At 50.9% G+C, this 19,802-nt stretch overlaps 1 protein-coding gene across 1 annotated transcript; it reads left to right on the top strand.

Moving 5' to 3' along the window:
* The first annotated feature begins 4,789 nt into the window (after positions 1–4,789).
* Positions 4,790–13,383, top strand: PIGR (polymeric immunoglobulin receptor). The gene is made up of 10 exons (XM_060142111.1): positions 4,790–4,832; positions 5,563–5,907; positions 6,648–7,298; positions 8,493–8,825; positions 9,390–9,713; positions 10,620–10,794; positions 11,187–11,305; positions 11,941–12,072; positions 12,196–12,254; positions 13,288–13,383. Exons 1-10 carry the CDS (start codon positions 4,790–4,792, stop codon positions 13,381–13,383), a joined length of 2,277 nt encoding a protein of 758 aa, XP_059998094.1.
* The last annotated feature ends 6,419 nt before the right edge of the window (positions 13,384–19,802 follow it).

Genomic DNA, 19,802 nt, shown 5'->3' with positions numbered 1-19,802 from the left:
GCCAGGCTGAGGAGTCCGTGTTCTGTGCTACTCTCCAAGTGCACAGCAACAGTAAAAGTTAAGTGCACAGACCCTCACCCTCCTGTGCTAAGGAGTAATTGCAACCTCTTACGGTGGAAGAGCACTTTACACTCTTCAGAGTGCTTCCATATATATTAACCTGTTATTCCACTCCACAGTCCCCCATCCCACAGTAGCCCTTCAACTAGAAGAGTCAGGGACCATGATGCCCATTTTACAGATGGGAAAGTTGAGCCAGCATATTTTGCCCAAGTGGTAGAGCTCTTCTGGTAGCCTGTGACAGAGCAGGACTCTGGACCTCTGGGTTCTCTTCCATCCTCCATGCTCCTCTTCATGCTACTTTCCCTTGAGTGCCCAGAACCAAGAAGCTATTGGGCAAAGTGAGAGAAATCAGCCCTAACTTTGCCCTTCTCAGAGAGGGAATGAGATTGTAACCATTCCCAATCTAATCAGTCTTTGCTGAGCAGCCGGTCTTCGCCAGGCACTCTCTGGAGAGCAAGGCCTTCTGGAGGTGGAGAGACTGATTTCAGTTGACTCTTAACTTCCAGGAGCTTGCCATCTGGTAGAGTAGTGAGGTAAACACTTACACATCAGGGTAGAATGGGATGGAGTCAATAACAGGGGTTCTCAGTCTTTGTGGAAAGGCCATCTGAAAATCCACAAGTCTTATTCCCAGAGCTTCATGGAGCTTGTATCCCAAATGCTTAATTTCTGCTGAAGTCTTGCATTCCGACTTTTGACAGGAATGGAACCAGAAAGTCTTGGGTCTTTCTAGCTCATATATCCTTTGGACCCTGTGGCTGCTCTCTCTCCGTCTCCCTGCCCTCTGGAGTTCCGATTCCTTTTCCCCAACACTGCCTTTCCTTGGAGATTCTCCCACAATCCAGGGCTTACATAAACTTCATAGCCTCTCCTATGCTCCTGCCTGCCACTACAAGTCTGAGGCCCTTCCAGACTACACAGACTGCCTTCCCTCCCCTAGCGATGCTGTGGTTTCCAGGCTCACTCTAGTCTGTGCTCAGCCTCTGCACCCATGGGAGAGGAGAGTGATAGTCCCACATGGACCCAGTCAGTGCCTCTCCTGGCCATTCAGTCCAGGCCAAGGAAAGCTCCTTCCCCAGCCAGACCAGCCACTCCCTGCTCCTCTGAGCCCCAAGTTCACACTCACAGGAAGTCAGAAACTGCCCACTTGGCTTCAAGTCCCCATAGTGCCTGCTTCTGTTCCCTGTAAAGCCCCGGAGGCTGTGAGAGCTTCAGCTGACCCTCTGCTGTGTGCCAAACAGGTGAAGAACCCAGAGCTGCTGAGGGCCTGTGCTCGCCAGCAGCCAAGCCAGGACCTGGTCCAGGAGAGCCTCCTCCCTCTGAAAAAGGAGAAAACCCTAAGAGTAGATGGACAGAGATTTGACTCCAAGCCATGAGAGCTGAAGACCAACCACTCTAACTTCAGGGGAGCTACAGCTAGATTAATTCTACGAGGAGATAGACTCTATTATTCAGCAGGGCTAACACCCTGCCCCAACCCACAATGGTGTAGACATACGTTATGAATATATCAGGGTCAGTAGCTTGGTAAAATGAGAATGATTTAGAATATCCCAGCCTGACTAGTGAAAATACGGCTCCTTTTTTTTTTTTTTCTTGGCGGTACGCGGGCCTCTCACTGTTGCGGCCTCTCCCGTTGCGGAGCACAGGCTCCGGACGCGCAGGCTCAGCGGCCATGGCTCACGGGCCCAGCCGCTCCGCGGCACGTGGGATCTTCCCGGACCGGGGCACGAACCCGCGTCCCCTGCGTCGGCAGGCGGACTCTCAACCACTGCGCCACCAGGGAAGCCCATGGCTCCTTTTTAAGAGCCAGAAAATGTGCCTTCACGCATGCTATACTAGCCCATGTAGATCCCAAAAGAACAGGTCCCTCTGAGCATCCAAGTAGTGATAATAGGGTAGCGATTCGACCCCACTCTGCTGTGGAGTCTTGGGGCCAAGAATCTCTTAACCCTTAGATTTCCCATCTGCACATGAAGATATCATTTATCCCTTGGGTGGCTGAGATGATGGATGAAGTCATATAAGAAAAGAAGGTGGCAAAGCATCTGGTGCATACTAGATGTTATGCTCTTTCTTTCCTTCCTAAAGCAAATCCTTTGACTCCAGCCCCGGCTACCATGGAACTGGGGCCTCCCTGAGACCTGAATCTCCCAGGTTTGGGAGAAAGTCTGGTTTTGAGAGGAAGGGATTTCAAATGATTCGCAAAGCCCAGGGTCCTTTCAGCTGCGAACAGAGAAATTGTGTTTCAAGTTTAGCTTTGAGCAAAGATTTCCTGCTCTTGAGAGCATGGGGACACGGGAAGAGTCCAGTATCCCTGGGGACTGGACTGTGTGTTTCCTCACCAAGGTCAACTTCTACCAGATTTGCCCTCCCCCTGCGCATGCCTGGTGATCTCATCCCTGGTGTGAGGTTATGCAAAGGGTAATGGGTACGTGTGCGCATCCTCCCCCGATGTGGACCTTCACAGCCATCCAAGCATGTCACAGATGAGAGAAGCCTGGGCTGGCAGTCGGGACCCCCGCTTTGGAAAATCTGGCATCTGACTCTATGTAACCCAAGGCAAATTGCTTTTACCAATCCAGAGGAGGGGTTGCATCCCCCAGCTCAGCCTATGGGAAGACCGACCCCAGTCTCACAGAAATATTAGGAAGCTTGCTGATGTCAGGTGAAAACAGCGACCAGAACCAGAGAGCTGCTACTGGCTTGGGCTCCTCAAAGCACGTGGCTTTGTGTCCGCCCACTGGCCACTGAATCCAAGGCCAGCGCAAATGGCGGGTGGTAGAGTCCTTGGGACTCTGCAGCGAGTCCATCCCAAGTGCTCCAGAAGAGAGAGACTTCCCAGGCCTCTGAGCCCTGCCCCCACCTGGGAGTCAATCCCATGGCCACCACGGTGCCCACTCAGGTGGTCCTGCAGCCAGCGTTGCCTGAGCACATCCAGGCTGGGAGGGACGTTGGCATTTGGCTAAGGCCCCACCCCAGAAGTTAATCATTGGCCTGGTATGAAAAGTCCGGGGCAGTTAACCAGAATCAAGAGAGCCTCAAGCTGCCACCCGACACCCATATCTGCCCCCACCCGCTCCTCCTACTCTTCTGAAGAACCGGAGAAACAGAATACCTTTATCTCCACAAGGAAATAAAAAGGTGCCTTGCTGGGAAATTCCCTCACGGAAAAGAAATAACCGAGATAAACAGCTCTATTTCCTTTGGCTCAAGCTAGCGAAGGGCGTCTCTGAGAGTAGGAACAGGGCCAAGGCAGTAAGGGAGCCTGGGAGCTGCGTCTCCACGCCCCCCGCTGCTTAGAGCTTCCTTCTCTTTACGGGTGCTGGTTACTGCCCAGCACTTGTGAACACAATTTTCTCCTTTCACACTCTCTTCGTCAAGTCCATTCCAAAGTTGAAATCCTGTCACAATCCGTGGGAAAGTGGGGACTCCCCTCTTCGCCTCTCTCCTCCTTTAGGCTGCAGTCTGGGTCCAGAGGACAGCTGTGGTCAGGCTGGGCCCTGGGGCCCTCCACCCTCCCCAGCCCTGGGCTATGTCCACAGATGTTACAAGGTCCACACGTGCTGCACCCTCTGAGTGGCCTTACTTTGGATTCTCCATCTTCGTCGGACCCACCTCAGCAACCAGGATAACAGAGGCCATCACACCCACATTTTGAACCCCAACCCTATAACTGAGCATCTGGGAAATCGTGGGCAGATCACTCAGCATCTCAAGATCTTGATTTAAAGGGAACTTATAGAGCTCCAGTGAAATAGTGTAAATGGCAACGCTTTGATAAGCAAAGGGGGCTCTACAAGTAACAGGAATAAGCATGAGGGATAAGCATCCCACTCTATTTGAGGTGCAATACAGTGCAGTAAGAGAGGCTCAGGGCTTAGATCCTGGGGGTCAGACAAAGCAGGATTCAGGTCTTGCCCACCTCCTCCACTCCCACCCTACGTATCCCCACATTTAATCCTCGTGTGAACGCGAGGAAAGCACTTAACCTTTAAGCTTTCATTTCCTCCTGTGTAAAGTGTGGATAAGAGTGCCCGTCTCCTCAGCAACAACAACAACAACAACAATAGAATACCCACCTCCTTGGGGCGATATCAAGTTTAAATGAGATAATACAGGTACATTATTTAACACAGTGCCTGGAACATGGGACAAAGACCATTCATGGTGGTTATGACCATCATCATCACTTTAATCCTTGCTAGGCTGCCTCTAGGCATCTCTACTTACTCATATGATACGCCATAAAATATGCCAGCCCCCCTCCACCTCCCAGGGGTGTAGGGAGGGCGGCTGGAACAGAGGGATGGAGCCATTTCTTGGTAGTAACCAATTATCCGGTGAGCTGTTCCTGAGCTGTAACGGATCTTGCCCAGGACCGTGACCCCCGGACAGGGATAGAGAGGAAATGACCCATGTGCGTGTCCCTACCCCAAAGGAACTTTGCAGCTTAGTTGAGAAGATGAAAATCTACTTATACCTATTAAGGAACAAAGAAGCATTGTGGATAATGGGACTTTGAACTGTAATGGGAAAGGCGGAGCCATTCATTCTTCCACAGGTTTTATGTCGGTTACTGGAGATACAAAATCAAACAGGTGTTGCAGGAACTCGGTCAGCTAGTCTTGGAAGACAAAGGCACTCCATCACCTCATGCTATTGTCTTTCAGCAACCACTCAAGAAGGCGGCCTGGGTGGCACAGCCCCACGAGATCCTCCAGTGATGTCGCGCCTCTTCTTCGCCTGCCTGCTGGCTGTCTTCCCAGGTGCGTCGGCCAGGTCCCAGCCCACCCCCATCCCAGACCCAGTTCCCTGGGGGCTCTGAAATCAGGCCCGTCCCCAAGGATGTCCTTTGCAAAGCCTGGACTCCCTTGAGGAGTAACCGCACAGACGATGCAGAGAGGCCACATCTGAAAATGGATTGGTGAGCCAGCGCTGGGGATGGGGAACAGAAATGGCGCTCCCACATTTGAAGGTCAGGGGTCTGGTGAAGGATCTTCACTGGGAATAAAGAAAATAAGACCTTGACCTTGAACGAAGCATCACTATGAGTTGCTTTGTTTGGGGGTTTTGGGGAAATGAATTATCCTTGTGGCTCTTAATATTTTTATCTGGAAAAAAAAAAAGAAAGTAATCTGTAAAGCGTTTTCAGAAATATAAGGAAATAACAGATAACAAAGGAAATAACGTAGCACCCCACGAGGGTGGTTTAAAAAATATATATATATATACACACACACAAGGGATATCACTAAATAAGTTTGTGATTCCGTTTTCCTTAAAATGGTTATCATTAATGAATTACGATTAAAATTTAAGAATCGTTCAATAGTTTGGCAATTTAGCAATTGCCTAGCTGTAGCACATGGTAATTAATCCACAGAAGGCACATGTCTTGGGAGGAAACGTTCATGTCCTCGGCGTGGGCTGTCTGGATCCTCTCAGCGGGCTTTACCCTCCTGCAGCCTCGGAAAGCCTCTGTCTCTGTCCCCACAGTGGTCTCCATGAAGAGTCCCATATTCGGTCCTCAGGAGGTGAGCAGTGTGGAAGGCAGCTCAGTGTCTATCAAGTGCTACTACCCGGCCACCTCCGTCAACCGGCATACCCGTAAGTACTGGTGCCGGCAGGGAGCCAGGGGCCGCTGCACTACCCTCATCTCCTCAGAGGGCTACGTCTCCAAGGACTATGAGGGCAGAGCCAACCTCACCAACTTCCCAGAGAGCGGCACATTTGTGATGAACATCGGCCATCTCACTCGGAATGACTCGGGGCTCTACAAGTGTGGTCTGGGCATTAGCAGCCGAGGCCTGTCCTTTGATGTGAGCCTGGAAGTCAGTCAAGGTAAGGATCCAGGTGCCTTAGACTTCTGGGGAAAAGTGGGAGCGAATCATCCCAGGAGCAACAGGAAGGCCTGAGGAAGGATCTCCTGAGAGGGCATGGGGAAGGCTATGGGTCCATCTGGAGGAAAGGACTTTGCATAATAGAACATGGAAACGAGACAGACGGGACCTACTTGGTGGTGGGGTGCGGGGGCACTTTTCTAGGTCTTCAGGGCCTGAAACATTTCAGGTTTTACTAAGGCTCTAACTTAGAAGAGCATGAGGAGGACAGCTTCTCTCATTAGATTTGTTGCAGGAGGGACAAGAGGCCCATGAGCAGGGAGAGATTCATAGGGTTCCTTAAATTCTTGCTATTAGAGCACCCTTCAGATCAAGACCTTGGGTCACCAGAAGGCTTCTTTTAAAATATATTTTCTAACCTGAGATCCATTAGTCCATCAAAACTCTCAGCGTAAATAAAATGATCAGTTCTTGCCCAAAGTCCACAAGACTGGATGTAATAAGTGATACAGGTGTAAGTATCAAGACAGAATAGAGGAGGGAGAGATGAGTGCCAGCCTGGGAAGCCTTCATAGAGGAGGCAGCAGTAAAGTTGGGCCTTGGTAGATATTCCAACAGTGTCCCTCTGGAAAAGAGGGCACTCCAGGTGACAGGCACACCCAGCCCTCAAGGGGAACATTGAGTAGTCCTATGTTGCAAGAAAGCAAAATCACAACTTACCCCCCACCCCTCATTCTGCAGCTCCTGGGCAGATAAATGGCGTCCACGTCTACACAGCAGAACTGGGCAAAAAAGTGACCATCAACTGCCCTTTCAAGGCTGTGAATTCTGAGAAGAAGAAATCTATGTGCAAGAAGACAGGCCAGAGCTGCGTGCTAGTCACCGACTCTACTGGGTATGTGAGCCCCAGCTACAGCAACAGAGTACATCTCAATATTCAGGGTACCAACGAATTAGCGTTCAGCGTTGAAATCAACCACATCCAGCTCAACGATGCTGGGATGTACGTCTGCCAGGCTGGGGATGATGCCAACGCCGACAAGAGCAATGCTGACCTCCAAGTGCTGAAGCCCAAGCGTGAGCTGATTTATGGAGACCTGAGGGGCTCAGTGACCTTTGACTGTATCGTGGGCCCCGAGAAGGCAAATGTGGCCCAATTTCTGTGCCAGGTAAAAAATGCGGAAGCTTGCAGTGTGATCTTCAACACGCTGGGGAAGAAGGCTCAGGACTTTGAGGGCAGGATCCTGTTTACTATCAAGGATGACGGCTTCAGAGTGCTTGTCACCAGCCTGAGGAAAGAGGATGCGGGGCTCTACCTGTGCGGAGCCAACCCTGATGGTGAGCCTCAGGAAGGCTGGCCCACCCAGGCCTGGCAACTCTTCGTCAATGAAGGTGAGACCTGAGAGTGGGGAGAGGGAAGAGGTGGGCTGTCTGGCAGGGGAGAGCCTCACTCGCTCCCTGTGAGTCTATTTAATCTCCGTCAGTCAGCTGACAATAGCTGCTCACTGACGAGCCCTGGATCAGATGTTCTGTGGGCAGCTGTACACAAGAGCTATACGACATAGCCTTTGCCTTGTGTGATCTCCTAACTCTTCTTCTCTGTTATCAAAGGCCTTTGATGGCCGTCCCTGATCAATAGGAATGAGGGGAGTGAAGCTCCTGATTGAGACCCGACCTGTAGATTGCCTAGGTTTCAGGGAGCCATGGTGAGGACATAACACGGAGGCTACCTGACCCTCGAGCACTATGGCATCTCATCCTTCACACTCAGATGGAAGAAGTCTTGACTTACGTTGGTCGCAAAGCTTTCCCAGGAAGGCAATGCCCCAGCTTCTAAAATCTCCCCTCCAACATCTCTTAGGGTTATTTGTTATTCAGCAGGTTAAATCTCTGCTTCTTCTCACCCTGGAGCACTCCACACAGAGTTACCCTCATGAGACACAGTGAACCAGTACTTGAAGTTCATGGTCACTGCCCTTGTGACTTTCCTGTAAGGGGCTCACATTCCCTGTACATCATTTCTCCATCTAGCTCGGTCCTCACCACATCCCTCAGCATCTTCAGTCATCTGGGGTTCTCATGGAACCTCAACTTTAGCTTCTTGGAGAGAAGCCATGCTTCTTCTCTTGGACATGGCCCTCAGTCTGGGTGCTCAACAATTAAACTTATCTGTGCTACATAGTGTATATTTTAAATCATACTGTTCTAATACATTTTCTTAATTTGGAGAAAAAACATCTGGCCATTTTGTGGGACAAGCTAATAAACAGACAAAAACTTACCTAGGGGGAGATTTTGTAAGAAGCCTAAGGAGAAAGGCTAATAGTCTCTCTTTACACCCCTTCCATTCTCTGCTCAGAATAAGGTGGGGAAGGAATCAAGGTCGCCAGACCAGTGGGGAAGTCTCCTGGAGGCTGGGTGAAGGCTCCAGTGCTGGGCTCTGTGACATTAGGAAAATCTTTTTCACTTTCTCAGGAGGGTGAGGTGATTGGTCTAAATGTCACTCTCCACCCTGGCTGAGCCCACGGGGAAGAGGCTGCCCAGACTACATTTCTTCTTCCTTCCCATCCCTGTCTGTGCTTCTAGAGACCATGATTCCCCCAAGTCAGCCTGTGGTGAAAGGAGTGGTGGGAGGCTCCGTGGCCGTGTCCTGTGCCTACAACCCGAAGGACACAGACAGCCTGAAGTATTGGTGTCGCTGGGAAGACACTCAGGGTGGCCATTGCCCGCAGCTGGTACAGAGCAAGGGGCTGGTCAAGGAGCAGTACAAGGGCAGGCTCGCACTGTACGAGGAGCCAGGCAATGGCACCTACACCGTCATCCTCAACCAGCTCACCACCCAGGACGCCGGCTTCTACTGGTGTGTGACAAGCGGCGATACTCGCTGGATGTCCACGGTGGAGCTCAAGGTTGTGGAAGGTAATTGCTGCACTGGGGCAAGAGGGAAGGCAGGCAGCCCCAGGTACCCCTCCAGTCAGCAGCAGCAACACCCCTCAACCACTCTGCCTCCCACCTTCCCCCACCTCCATGCTGATGGAGAGAGCCCACCTGCTCATACCTGTATCAAGCACCCATCCCCGTCCCGTTCACACCTGTAACAAACCCTTTCCTGCCCCACACTCTTCAAACTACCACACCTCCAGCGATCAAGAGTATCGGCTTCTTTTACAGTATATACGGCGTCAGCTGAGTAGAGTATGGCTGTCTTGAGTCTAGGAGAGCAGATAACAACGAGGAAAGCAAATTGAAGTCATTAGCAAGGTCTATGGTCTGTGATAGACTAGAGTGATTCACGGTGGTCACCAATAATCTATTATAGACACATAATTACAAGTGCTTTTGTGTTCAGTATAGTGTGTTTATTTACCATGCTGTCCAAAGAGGAAATAGGCTGTGGACAAAGCACCCCCCTAGTCCCCCCGTCACTTTTCTGCAGCATCACCAGCGCCGACTTCTGTGCCTATTTCTCCCTCCCTGCTCCAGGAGAACCAAGCCTCAAGGTACCCAAGAATGTCAAGGCTTCGCTGGGAGAGACCCTCAAGATCTCCTGCCACTTCCCCTGCAAATTCTACTCCTATGAGAAGTACTGGTGTAAGTGGAGCAACAAAGGCTGCAGGACCCTGCCCAGCCAGGACGAAGGCCCCAGCCAGGCCTTTGTGAACTGCGACCAGAACAGCCAGGTCGTGTCCCTGAACCTGACCTCCGTCACCAGCGAGGACGAAGGCTGGTACTGGTGCGGAGTGAAGGAGGGCCACAAATACGGAGAGACCGTGGCTGTCTATGTGGCGGTGGAGAAGAGGGTGAAGGGTGAGTCTCCGAGGGCCATGCCCACGTACCCTGGGACCCCACAGAAAGCTGCCTAAGAGCATCTCCATCAGGGGTGGCCCCTAGGGTTGGCTATAAGAGGCGGGGGTGGGGAGGGGGGTAGATTATGCCCCCACCTGGTCTAATTTAGCCTTCCAGAAAGGGCATCCCAATAAATATACAAACTAATTAAAAATAGTGGATTTGCCATTTAACCTCGGTTTCAAGACAAGTCCCATAGTTGCTCCTTCAGGCCACTTTGAAGCCCTTTCTATACAGAGAGATCTTCTTCTATATGTAGAAATGTCAAAGTCACTGTTATATGCGTCATACTCTGCCAAAGTCTGCTCAAAAGAGGGCCAGATAACCTTCATGTACAAGGTCTGATAAAGAAAATCGGGGCAATATCTTCTAATAGGTTTGCATTTCAAGCCCCTTTTTAAAATATCACATGAAATGTTTTATCCCTAATGAAGGTATTTTTAGTCCCTCCAGAAATCCGATTATGTCAGCATCCAGTTGGTCAGGCTCACTGAGGTAGCCCTAACCAAGCTATCACCAGGGGGCAGCACTATGGCGCCCAGCCCTGTAGTCAAGAGGCCCTGGGCAGGGTTTCAAAGCTGTGAAAAATCTCCCTGTCCACAAATGATGGGTCAGCCCTTATGCATACCTGGATCTAATGACACGGAACCCTGCAAATGGAAGTGAATTTGCTATGAATGAGACCGAGGTCATCTGTGACAAGCTACTGAAGACCACCAGTCCTGTTTCTAGTGTCCTTCGAGACCCTATCCTAACAGTCTTGAAATCTCACCCTGACCCTGGGGTTCCTAATGAAGTCCCACTCCTCAGACTCCCTAAACTCAAGGACAGAAAGAACCATAATCCAGCCCCCTCTGCTCTCTCCAGGGTCCCAGGATACCAGTCGAGTGAATGCTGCTCCTGGTGAGGAGGCGATAGAGCCGAGGGCCAGGGAGACTGAGAACAAAGTCATTCAGGGTCCCAGCCTTTTTGCAGAGGAAAGAGCAGTGAAGGATGTTGGAGGTCCAGCTGGTGGGAGCGGAGCACCTGCAGATCCCGGCAGGTGAGGAGGGATTTGGGGATTCCCACCCGGAGAACATTCTGAAGACCGAGGACCTGAGGTTGGTCCACCAGGCCCAAGGAGGAGAGCCTGTCCACTTCTTGACAGCGGAGGCAGCCCTCACTGCCTCGGTCTGTGCTCTCTGCCCTTCTCCCGCGACCAGTGCAGTGTTCACCATTCAGTTCAATTTCCCAGTCCGGGGATGCAGGCAAGGCCCGGTCCTCAGCTTTGTCCTGTCTAGGAGGGCTTCTTAGAAGAACAGAGCTCGGGCGGCTGTATCAGGAGGACACAGTGGATTAACCAGGAAGGAAGAACTGGCTGGAGACAACCGGCCAGCACCTCCTGGGATCCCCAGTGTCCCTTGCAGGGACTAACTAAATTAATGCTCCCTCCAGCTCTGCAGGACAAGGTGGGAGCTCCAAAGCGCTGTTCACCCTGGTGCCCCTGGCCTTGGTGTTGGCTGCAGGGGCCGTAGCGATTGCAGTGGTCAGAGCCCGACACAGGAAGAATGTCGGTGAGTCCCGGGGTGCTCCCTGCCCCCCACCTCCAACACTGAGCCTCAGTCCTGGCTCAGAGGCGCTGAGGGGAGTTGCCATGATTTGTTCCCTTTTATCAGCTCAAAGGAAGGGTCCAGGAAAGTGAGGTGGGGAATAATAAACCCATACATGCTCAAAACTTACAGTAAGTGCTGTGGTCCAAATGCCATCATCTCTGCTGGAAGTCCATCTTCAATTGCTGCGGGTCTAAGTTCAGAGGCATAGCTGCTGGGGAGAGGAGGGCAGGGTGCTGGGAAACCTGGGCTTCCAGCCTGGTGTGAGGACCAGTCAGCTGTGTGACTCGGGGTGTCCCAGTTTCATACCTCTGGTTTCCTCACGGCTCAAGACAGGGATAAGAATAAACATCTCTGAGGACAAAACAAGGTCCTGGGCATTGCAAGTTTGCAGAGTGATGAAGAGAGGTCAGCGACTGTTGAGTCTAGATTGTCTGTGAAAAGGGACTGGGGAGGAGACTCGGGTCACTTCTAATCTGCCTTGGGTCCTAGTCAGAGACGAGCAGCAAAGAACTTGCCCCCCTTCAGCTCTCCTGTGGGGCTCCCTCGGGGACGCCCTGGTCCCCATCTCTACACCAACTCCTCTTTGCCCCCGACAGACCGGATTTCAATCAGAAGCTACAGGACGGACATTAGCATGTCAGACTTTGAGAACTCCAGGGATTTTGGAGCCCATGACAACATGGGAGCCTCTCCAGACACTCAGGAGACAACTCTCGGAGGAAAAGACGGTACATCCCTCACTCAAGGGAATGCCCAGTCCCTGGGGAACAAGAATTAGCCCTGACTCCGCATCTGGGACGGGAATAGGAGGCCGGGGAGGGCTGACCCACCCACCCCTGCTCTTCACACAGAGTTCGCCAACACTACCGAGGATGCCGTGGAGAAGGAAGAACCCAAGAAGGCGAAAAGGGTGAGAGCAAGGAGGGAGAAGGAGGCCTCATGTGGGTGACGAGGAAATGCAGCATGAGGGACTGCAGTTAGACATCAGGAAAAACCACCTCAGAGTGGGGCTGGTGCCAGAGTAGGGAAGGGGGTGTAAACAGTATTTGGAAAGTGCATCTTTCTGGTTGTGGTGTTGACCTGGCTGAGGCCCAGGCAGGAGGTAAGCTGCGTTTATAGGCTGTAAACTGGCAGGAGGGAGGGAGACGGCAGTGGGGGGGAGGGGGCAGGGGGAGTGGTTGGCAGGGGATGAGGAAGGCAAATGCATTAAAGATTCAGCCACAGGGTGGGCAGGTCAAATGTCAAACGCTGGCCATGGGACCCATAGACTCAGGTCACCACCCTCGCTTGAGCGTTTGCGGGGACCAGCATTTTCCCTGGGCCCGGAAGACATTTGCTCGTGGGAGGTACTGTTAGTCACTAGAGGCCCCTTCCCACCCCAACCAAGTGCCATGTTACTTGAAATCCTGCCTGCCTTTGGGTCACATGTTACCCTCTCCTCGTACTTCCCTGATCCCAAGGCACTAACGCTTGTTATCATATCTACTTTCCCTGGCGGCAGCAGAGATCCCAGCACTGGGAACAATTAGGGGAATGAGTCAGTCCTGGAGACAGCCTTCCCCTCCAGCCTGGTGTTGTGTCTCTGAACTGGTAGAGAAAGAAAAATGTAAACCTTGTAGCTGACGCCAACCTAGGCCACCTTGGCCGTGACCGGGGGCAGGGCTTCCGGGGACGGGCCCAGGCAACAGAGATGGTTCCACTCCATGTGTTGGAAGGAGGTAGTGAGACAGAGGGAGATATTTTTAGAAGCTGCAACTTTCCATTTCTCAAAATTAGTCCCTCTTGGTGAGCACGTTGGCTGGAATGAGAACAGTGGGTGAACACAGTCTTGGGTTGTTTAGGCCAAGATTATGAATTTAGGATACTTAGTGCATCCCCCCCCTCCGACCCCCACTCTCTGAGCCAACGCCCCAAACACTGACCCCTCTCCTGTTGCCCCCTAGTCATCCAAGGAGGAAGCCGACATGGCCTTCACCACCTACCTGCTCCAGACCAACAACATGGCCGCTGCCACCCAGAACGGCCCCAGAGAAGCCTAGACAGAGCCCTGGTTGCACCCATCCCTCTGCACGTGGCAATCACGTTCTGAATCACGTTGATCCTCAGGGCCCTCAGCTCCGGGCCTCCACTCCCTGCACTCACACCCCACCTAGGCTTTTCCTACCTGTCCTCAGAGGGTATGTTGGTCCCTTCTCGGTGGCATCCAAGCCTGGCTTACTTGTTCCTGTTGGGGGTGAGGTGACGTGAGGCATTCCCACCTACAGTTTATTCCTAATGAAAGAACTAAGGTGTGGAAGGAGAATTAAGATCTAAGGGGACCTCTCAGAAAGAAAAGGGACCACAGTGGGTGGAAAGACAATTTCAGAAAGCCATTCAGGGCTTCTCTGCACCCTTGTTTTGGGATGTCAGTGGGATTCTCCCTTCCACTCCATCCCCGAGTCTCCCAATCCCCCACTCCCTTCCATCTTCTCTTCTTCTTTCCCTCATTAAAAATACGCATTTGGATACTCACTAGATTCCATGTGCTCTGCTAGACACCGAGACACGTAGGCCACAAACCCGGCTAGCAACCTTTCTAAAAACATCACTGAATCCCTGGAAGCCACAGCATCTCTGTGTATTTACACACACTAAAATCCTCATCAGGTATTCTCACCTCTGCCTATATTGGGAGAAACCATAAAAGGTCTGGAGTCCTGAGGCCTTGGGGATTATGTAACATGGGCATACATACAAGGAATCAAAAACACATTCTTACCATTTTCCAGGTGAGAAAATTGAGGTCCTAAGAGGTGAAGAATTTTGTCCAAGGGCAAAAAATGAGATACACTAGTGTCAAAGCTAGATTTTGCATCTCCTGTCTCCATACAAGAGCCTCTGCTCTCCTGATGGAGACAGAATTCTACAGGAAGGAGGAAGAGGAGGAGAAAAATGTAAATAGCGACTTTCGCAAGCCCCACCTCAGGGAAGACACCCCTTTCCCTTTTGGTCACTCACAGAGACCTAATCGTGTAAGAGAATGGTCAAACATTCATAACCCCTGTATTTGAAGAGTTCTGAGTGAAAGGGGAGAAAAGAGGGGGTTTGATGGTGCCAGGGAGGGGCTGATCTCCAAAGAGCTAAGGTTTTAAGGTCTTTTTCCCTCTAAGCTCTGCACTTCAACTAGCACCTACAAGCTGGGACTTGCTAACAAATCAAAAATGTGAATTAATTAATAATTAAAGACAGTGATTGCCACCAAGGAGGCTCAGACTGCATTTGTCCCCCATACCACTTGTTTCCCAGGCAACCCTTTCAGAGCAGTTTGCTGTAGTCCCACTTTTAGACACCCCAGGACATGTATCTAAACCAGAGTTCCCCCACCTCCAATGCTGGGCTGAGGGAGGCTAGGGGACAGCTTGCAAGTGGGACCAAGATTCTCTTCAATAAGAGAACACTTTGGGGTCTACACCAGTGGTCAAGATGCCAAAGCTCTGTAATGAAAGACTCTCTATGATGGAATAAACTGAAAGCAGATATAACCAGTGCTCCTCTTAGGCATTAAAAAAAATCTTGGTACAGCATCCATGGAACACCTGACCTTAAATCTCATACCTCCCTGGGGTATCCTCCAAGATCAAGAGGCTAGTAATCAAAACTCAAGTAACCAAATGAATAGACTCCTTCCATAGACTAGAGGCTAATTAGATGATGAGTTAGGTTTTAGAATAGTTGACCCAAAGCCTCTTGGGGGACAGTGATTAGGTAAAGGACCCCCTCGTCTCCTAAGGCCATTCCTAGGTTCTGCTAAACCTTGCCATATCTTATAAGCTTCCGTGCCACCCCTAGACTCTTCTTCAGGGTGTCAGTGTGTAGAGAGTTCTCTCCTGAAGAGAGTTCTTCCTGGCCGTCTAGCCCACCTGATGTGGGATAGAACCTATGTTTCTATCCGGGCCTTGAACATAATGCTTTCCATGCTATGTGCTTCCCCAGTCTGGATCGCAAAGCATTGCAGGAGAACCAAAACTACAAGGTATATTAGAACCCATCACTGTTTTACCCTCAGGAAGCTGCTCCCTGACCCACCAAAGAGTCATGCCTGGGGCAGAAGAATTAAGATACAGCTTCTGTGTTAATGCAACAACCTACAAGCCAGTCCTGAACTTAGGCAGTCTATCCCAGTCCCTAGAATCAAAGGCCAAGAAATGTCACTAAAGCTGCAATCTTGTATTATTCTTAACTGACATTGTCAATAGGTGATAGCAAGTTTAGTAATATGACCTGCCCCAAATCCACCTGCTCCGCATGCAGCATGTTGGACAGAAAAACCTTCCTATGAATAAGGAAGCTGGTCTATAGCCTAAATGGGATCTCTAATAAGTTAAAAAGTCACCAATTTGCGGGAGTATATTAATTTCCTAGGGCTACTCTAGGAAGTACCACAAACTGGGTGGTTTAAAATGACTGTAATTTATTTTTTCACCATTCAGGAGTTTAGAAGTCTGAAATCAAGGTGTCAGCAGGGTCGGTTCATGTCAGCAGGGAATATCTGTTCATGTCTCTCTCCTGGCTTCTTGTAGTTGCCAGCAATCCTTGGCTTGTAGACGCATCACATGCATCAACAAGGATGCATCACATCCTGGGCTTGCCTCCATCATCGCATGGCCTTCTCCCTGTGTGTTGCCCTGTGTCTTCACATGCTTTCTTATAAGGACACCAGTCATTGGGTGGAGGATCCACTCTAATCCAGTTTGACCCCATCTTAATGAATTACATCTGCAAAGTTACTGTTTTTAAACGAGGTCATGTTCTGAGGTTCCAGGTGGACATGAATTTTGGAGGGACACTATTCAGCCCAATATAGGGGAGTAACAATCAACTGTGAGGTTGATAATGATACATCAAATAACAAGGTTTAGTGTCCAGCAACCACGCAGAGAACTATTTCAATATTTCTGATGGCAAGAAAACCTTCCTCAAGTTCTTGAATTATCTTGATTTTTTTCTTTTTAAAAATCCATTATGCAACAATGATTACACATTACTAAGACCCAGTAGTGGTTGAGAATCTGTTTATAGCAGTTGATTTTTGTTTGCAAAGCTAAATATGGATATATATATATATATATATATATATATATATATATATATATAATTTGTCCAAGACTTTCCCAAGACTCAGGACGGGTCATCTCTCCTAAAAACAGCAGACAGCAGAGAGGACCTGACTATGATATGGTCTGTGAAGCTTGTCCCCAAGGCAGAGAAACAAGTAGGGCTCCCCATCCCCAAGCTTCTCTGAAGTAACTCTATGATGGAGCCTGTACAATAAAAATTATGAGATCATCTCAGAAAGACTACACATCTAGACAGGGCACACCGAGAGAGAAGATATAAAACTAAGATCAGCAGTCCCCAGCTGGACAGGAAGCTGAAGCAGGAAGGGAAGGAAGATAGTAGAGCTGTAAAATTCAAGGAGTTCTAGAAGCTTGTAAACCTCTCCTAAGGCTGATAAAGAAATGGGTGGCCAATCCACCCTCACTAGAGCCAGAAGTCTTTGTTTAAGTGTATGAAGCTGAATATTCTAAAATCTAGGTCTTTGCGGACAAATCACATTAAAATTCATCCAAAATTTCCACATATTTGGGTTCTAACCTTAGAACACCAACAGGAACATGACCATATTCAGGAAAGAAATTTTACCCAAACTCCACCATTTCTTGTAGCAGAAAGTCACGAGTCTGTTTACCGTAAAGGTTAACCTTCCCAAAGGCCCATTCCTGGGGAGCAGCTCCCTCTGGGGCGGGCAAGCCTGTGGTCGAAGTTCTCAGAAAGAGGAAACTGCAGGATGCCTGAGCCAGGTGCCTGTACCTGGGCGGGCTCCCCAGTGAGTGCAGGGGGCAGGGGACTCTCACGGTCTGTCTTTGGGGAGAGCAGTGCTGGTTCATAGTGAGGGCCACCCAAGGATCTCAGCCCTCTGTCTGGAAAGGTCAGGAGATGGCTCTTCAGAGCCTGGCCAAGGGGAAAGTCAAAGCAGGGTGATGCGATAACCAAGCAGAGCCGTAGGACAACGTCCCCCTTGATGACAAGGGCTAGTCTCCTCGGCGCTCACACTATATTCCAGCCCTAGGTAATGCCTGCCTTCTGCAGCCCTCACAAGAACTTTATGAGAAATGTTCTCACCCCATCTGTAACAGAGGTGGGATAATAAAACCTCAGCTGTTAAGGAGAGTGGATGAATTTACCTGAAGGACTTTACCTGAAGGAATTTACCTGAAGTTCCTGATCTATCTGGTGTTATTTATTCCCTCCACCCGCCGGTCACTGGGCTCTGAATATTTTCCATTGGGTTATCCCTTCTGGCCAAGCCTTGGCACGACATGAGGCCACGGAGTCCCCTGCCTGTCGGGGCGCTGCAGCTCCTCAGAGCTTCTCCTGTGAGTGGGGGCACCAAAGCCTTCCAGCAGCCCTGTCGGTCAGAAAGAAGAAATAGTATAGATGGGCAAAAAAAAGCGAGGGAGAAGAGAGTGAGGATGGCTAACTTTTCCCACTTGGCAATTTAGCCAGGGATCAGCCTTCCCCTGGGGCCACACCCCCAAGATCCGGGGGCAACATCTGAAAGTAGAGACTAGACGGCCCAGGTCTGCGAGCTTTAGTCCCTCGGACTCCAAACATTCACTTCCTCTCTGACCATCCTCAGATCCCTAATATTCGCTCTTAAGAGCCCAATGTGATGTTGTTAAGAGTTTTATTTGGGCCACACATGATGTGAAACTCCCTCCTACACGCTCTTATCCCACACATCCCTGCACTACCTGGCAGACGCAGCCACAGCTCAGCCGACCCCTCGTCTTCATAGACACATTCACACACACAGCACGTTCACACTCACAGCCACGCACCCACACGCTCACAAGCACACACCACACACACACACTCACAACCTCACATACATTCACACATCACACACACACATCATTACTCCACACACGCGCTCACACGCTAACATCACACATAACACACTCCCACACCGCTCCTCCCACTGTCACACACTCACACATTCTGGTCACATACCACTCATGCTCACACATCACACACCTCACACTGTCACACCCACAGTCACACACACATTGCATTCATTCATTTATTCTGTCTCCCTCCAAGGCATCCCAGGCCTCGGGCCTGGCAATGCCAGAGCCCAGCTATGCACCAGCTGCAGGGCTGGGAAGAGGCCTGAGTATAGAGAAGGGTGGAGGCTGACGGAAGACCCCCTAGAGTCACCCACTTGAACCAGAGCCTGCAGGCTGCTCTCGACACCTCGACGGGGGCGGGGAAGAAATCACAGCTGCAGCTGCTCTGGGCTGGTGGGGACCCAGCGCCCCGCCACCCACACTTCCTCTGCACCTGCTCCGAGCCTCACGCCCCACTTCCACTGCGGATGTTGTCTTCTGTGTTTCGGAGAGCGTGTGACAGACCTGTGTTGTGGGGGCAGGTGGGGCCTCCTGGAAAGGTATGGGGACAGCCAGAGTCCCCTGTGGGCACAGGAGGCTGCAGCGCCTGGAGGTGGGGGCCCTGGGAACCAACCTGTGGACAGGGATGAATCGTCCAGGGATGAATGCTGAATCCTCCCATCAGTAGCATCTTCCACGCCTCCGCATGAGGGGCTCTAGAGACACCTGCATGACCATGGCTTCTGCGGGGCCTCAGGCACACTGTGGGAGGGAGGCAGGGCAGGCACCATCCCATTTTATCCGTGGGAGAACTGAGGCCCACGCTAGAAAGTGCCAAGCCAGCAAGAGAATCCAGGGTTCTGACTGGAGCCCAAAGCTCCTTCCATGATGACTCTCAGTGTCCCGGCCACTGGCCCTCACCCTCGACCGTCAGGGTCCTGAAGGGTAGCTCTGCCAGGCTGCTGTGACTCTAGGCAGAGTTGCCGTGTGACCTGTCACACCCTTTCCGGGCATTGCCCTTGTGGTCACTGGACCGCGCCTGGGCCGCTGTGAGAGGGCAGCACCTTAGGGAAAGAGTCGGGGAAGATGAGGGGTGGCTGATCTGAGGGGGGATGAGCTGCAGTTAAGACCCCAGGAATGATGTTCTGTGGGAGAGAAGGCCAGTGATCATCTAGTCCCACCTTCATTTCCTAGATAGAGAAATGCAGGCTCAGAGAAAGGTAGTGAATTGCTCAAAATCCACAGCTGGTATTTCCACATAGTAGGTCTCCCAAAGCATTTGTCAAATGAGTTCAAGGGCTACAACCAGCACCTTCTGACTTCAAGCCCAAGCTTCTGTCCATACAGCTGTCCTCAGATGCAGAAAATTGGTAAGGAGGCTCTTTTATCCTGAAGACAGGCACAAGGGGAATGACTGTGGCGCACATAAAGCATGGGAGGACCCCCCAAGGCAGAGAAATAGCAGAACTGGTAGTTTCTAATAGTCTTCAGAAGCTGCCTCGAGGCACTTTGAACCCTGGTGACCCATT

The sequence above is a fragment of the Lagenorhynchus albirostris genome, chromosome 2, assembly GCF_949774975.1.
Source record: "Lagenorhynchus albirostris chromosome 2, mLagAlb1.1, whole genome shotgun sequence".
NCBI lineage: Eukaryota > Metazoa > Chordata > Mammalia > Artiodactyla > Delphinidae > Lagenorhynchus > Lagenorhynchus albirostris.
The sequence above is the reverse complement of the archived record's forward strand: the minus strand, read 5'-3'. Positions and strand labels throughout refer to the sequence as shown.

Coding starts and splice junctions, on each gene's coding strand:
- PIGR (XM_060142111.1), top strand. CDS start 4,790: ATGTCGCGCCTCTTCTTCGCCTGCCTGCTGGCTGTCTTCCCAG. Junction 9,714..10,619: donor GGTGGAGAAGAGGGTGAAGG/GTGAGTCTCCGA, acceptor TGCTCTCTCCAG/GGTCCCAGGATACCAGTCGA. Junction 12,073..12,195: donor AACTCTCGGAGGAAAAGACG/GTACATCCCTCA, acceptor CTCTTCACACAG/AGTTCGCCAACACTACCGAG.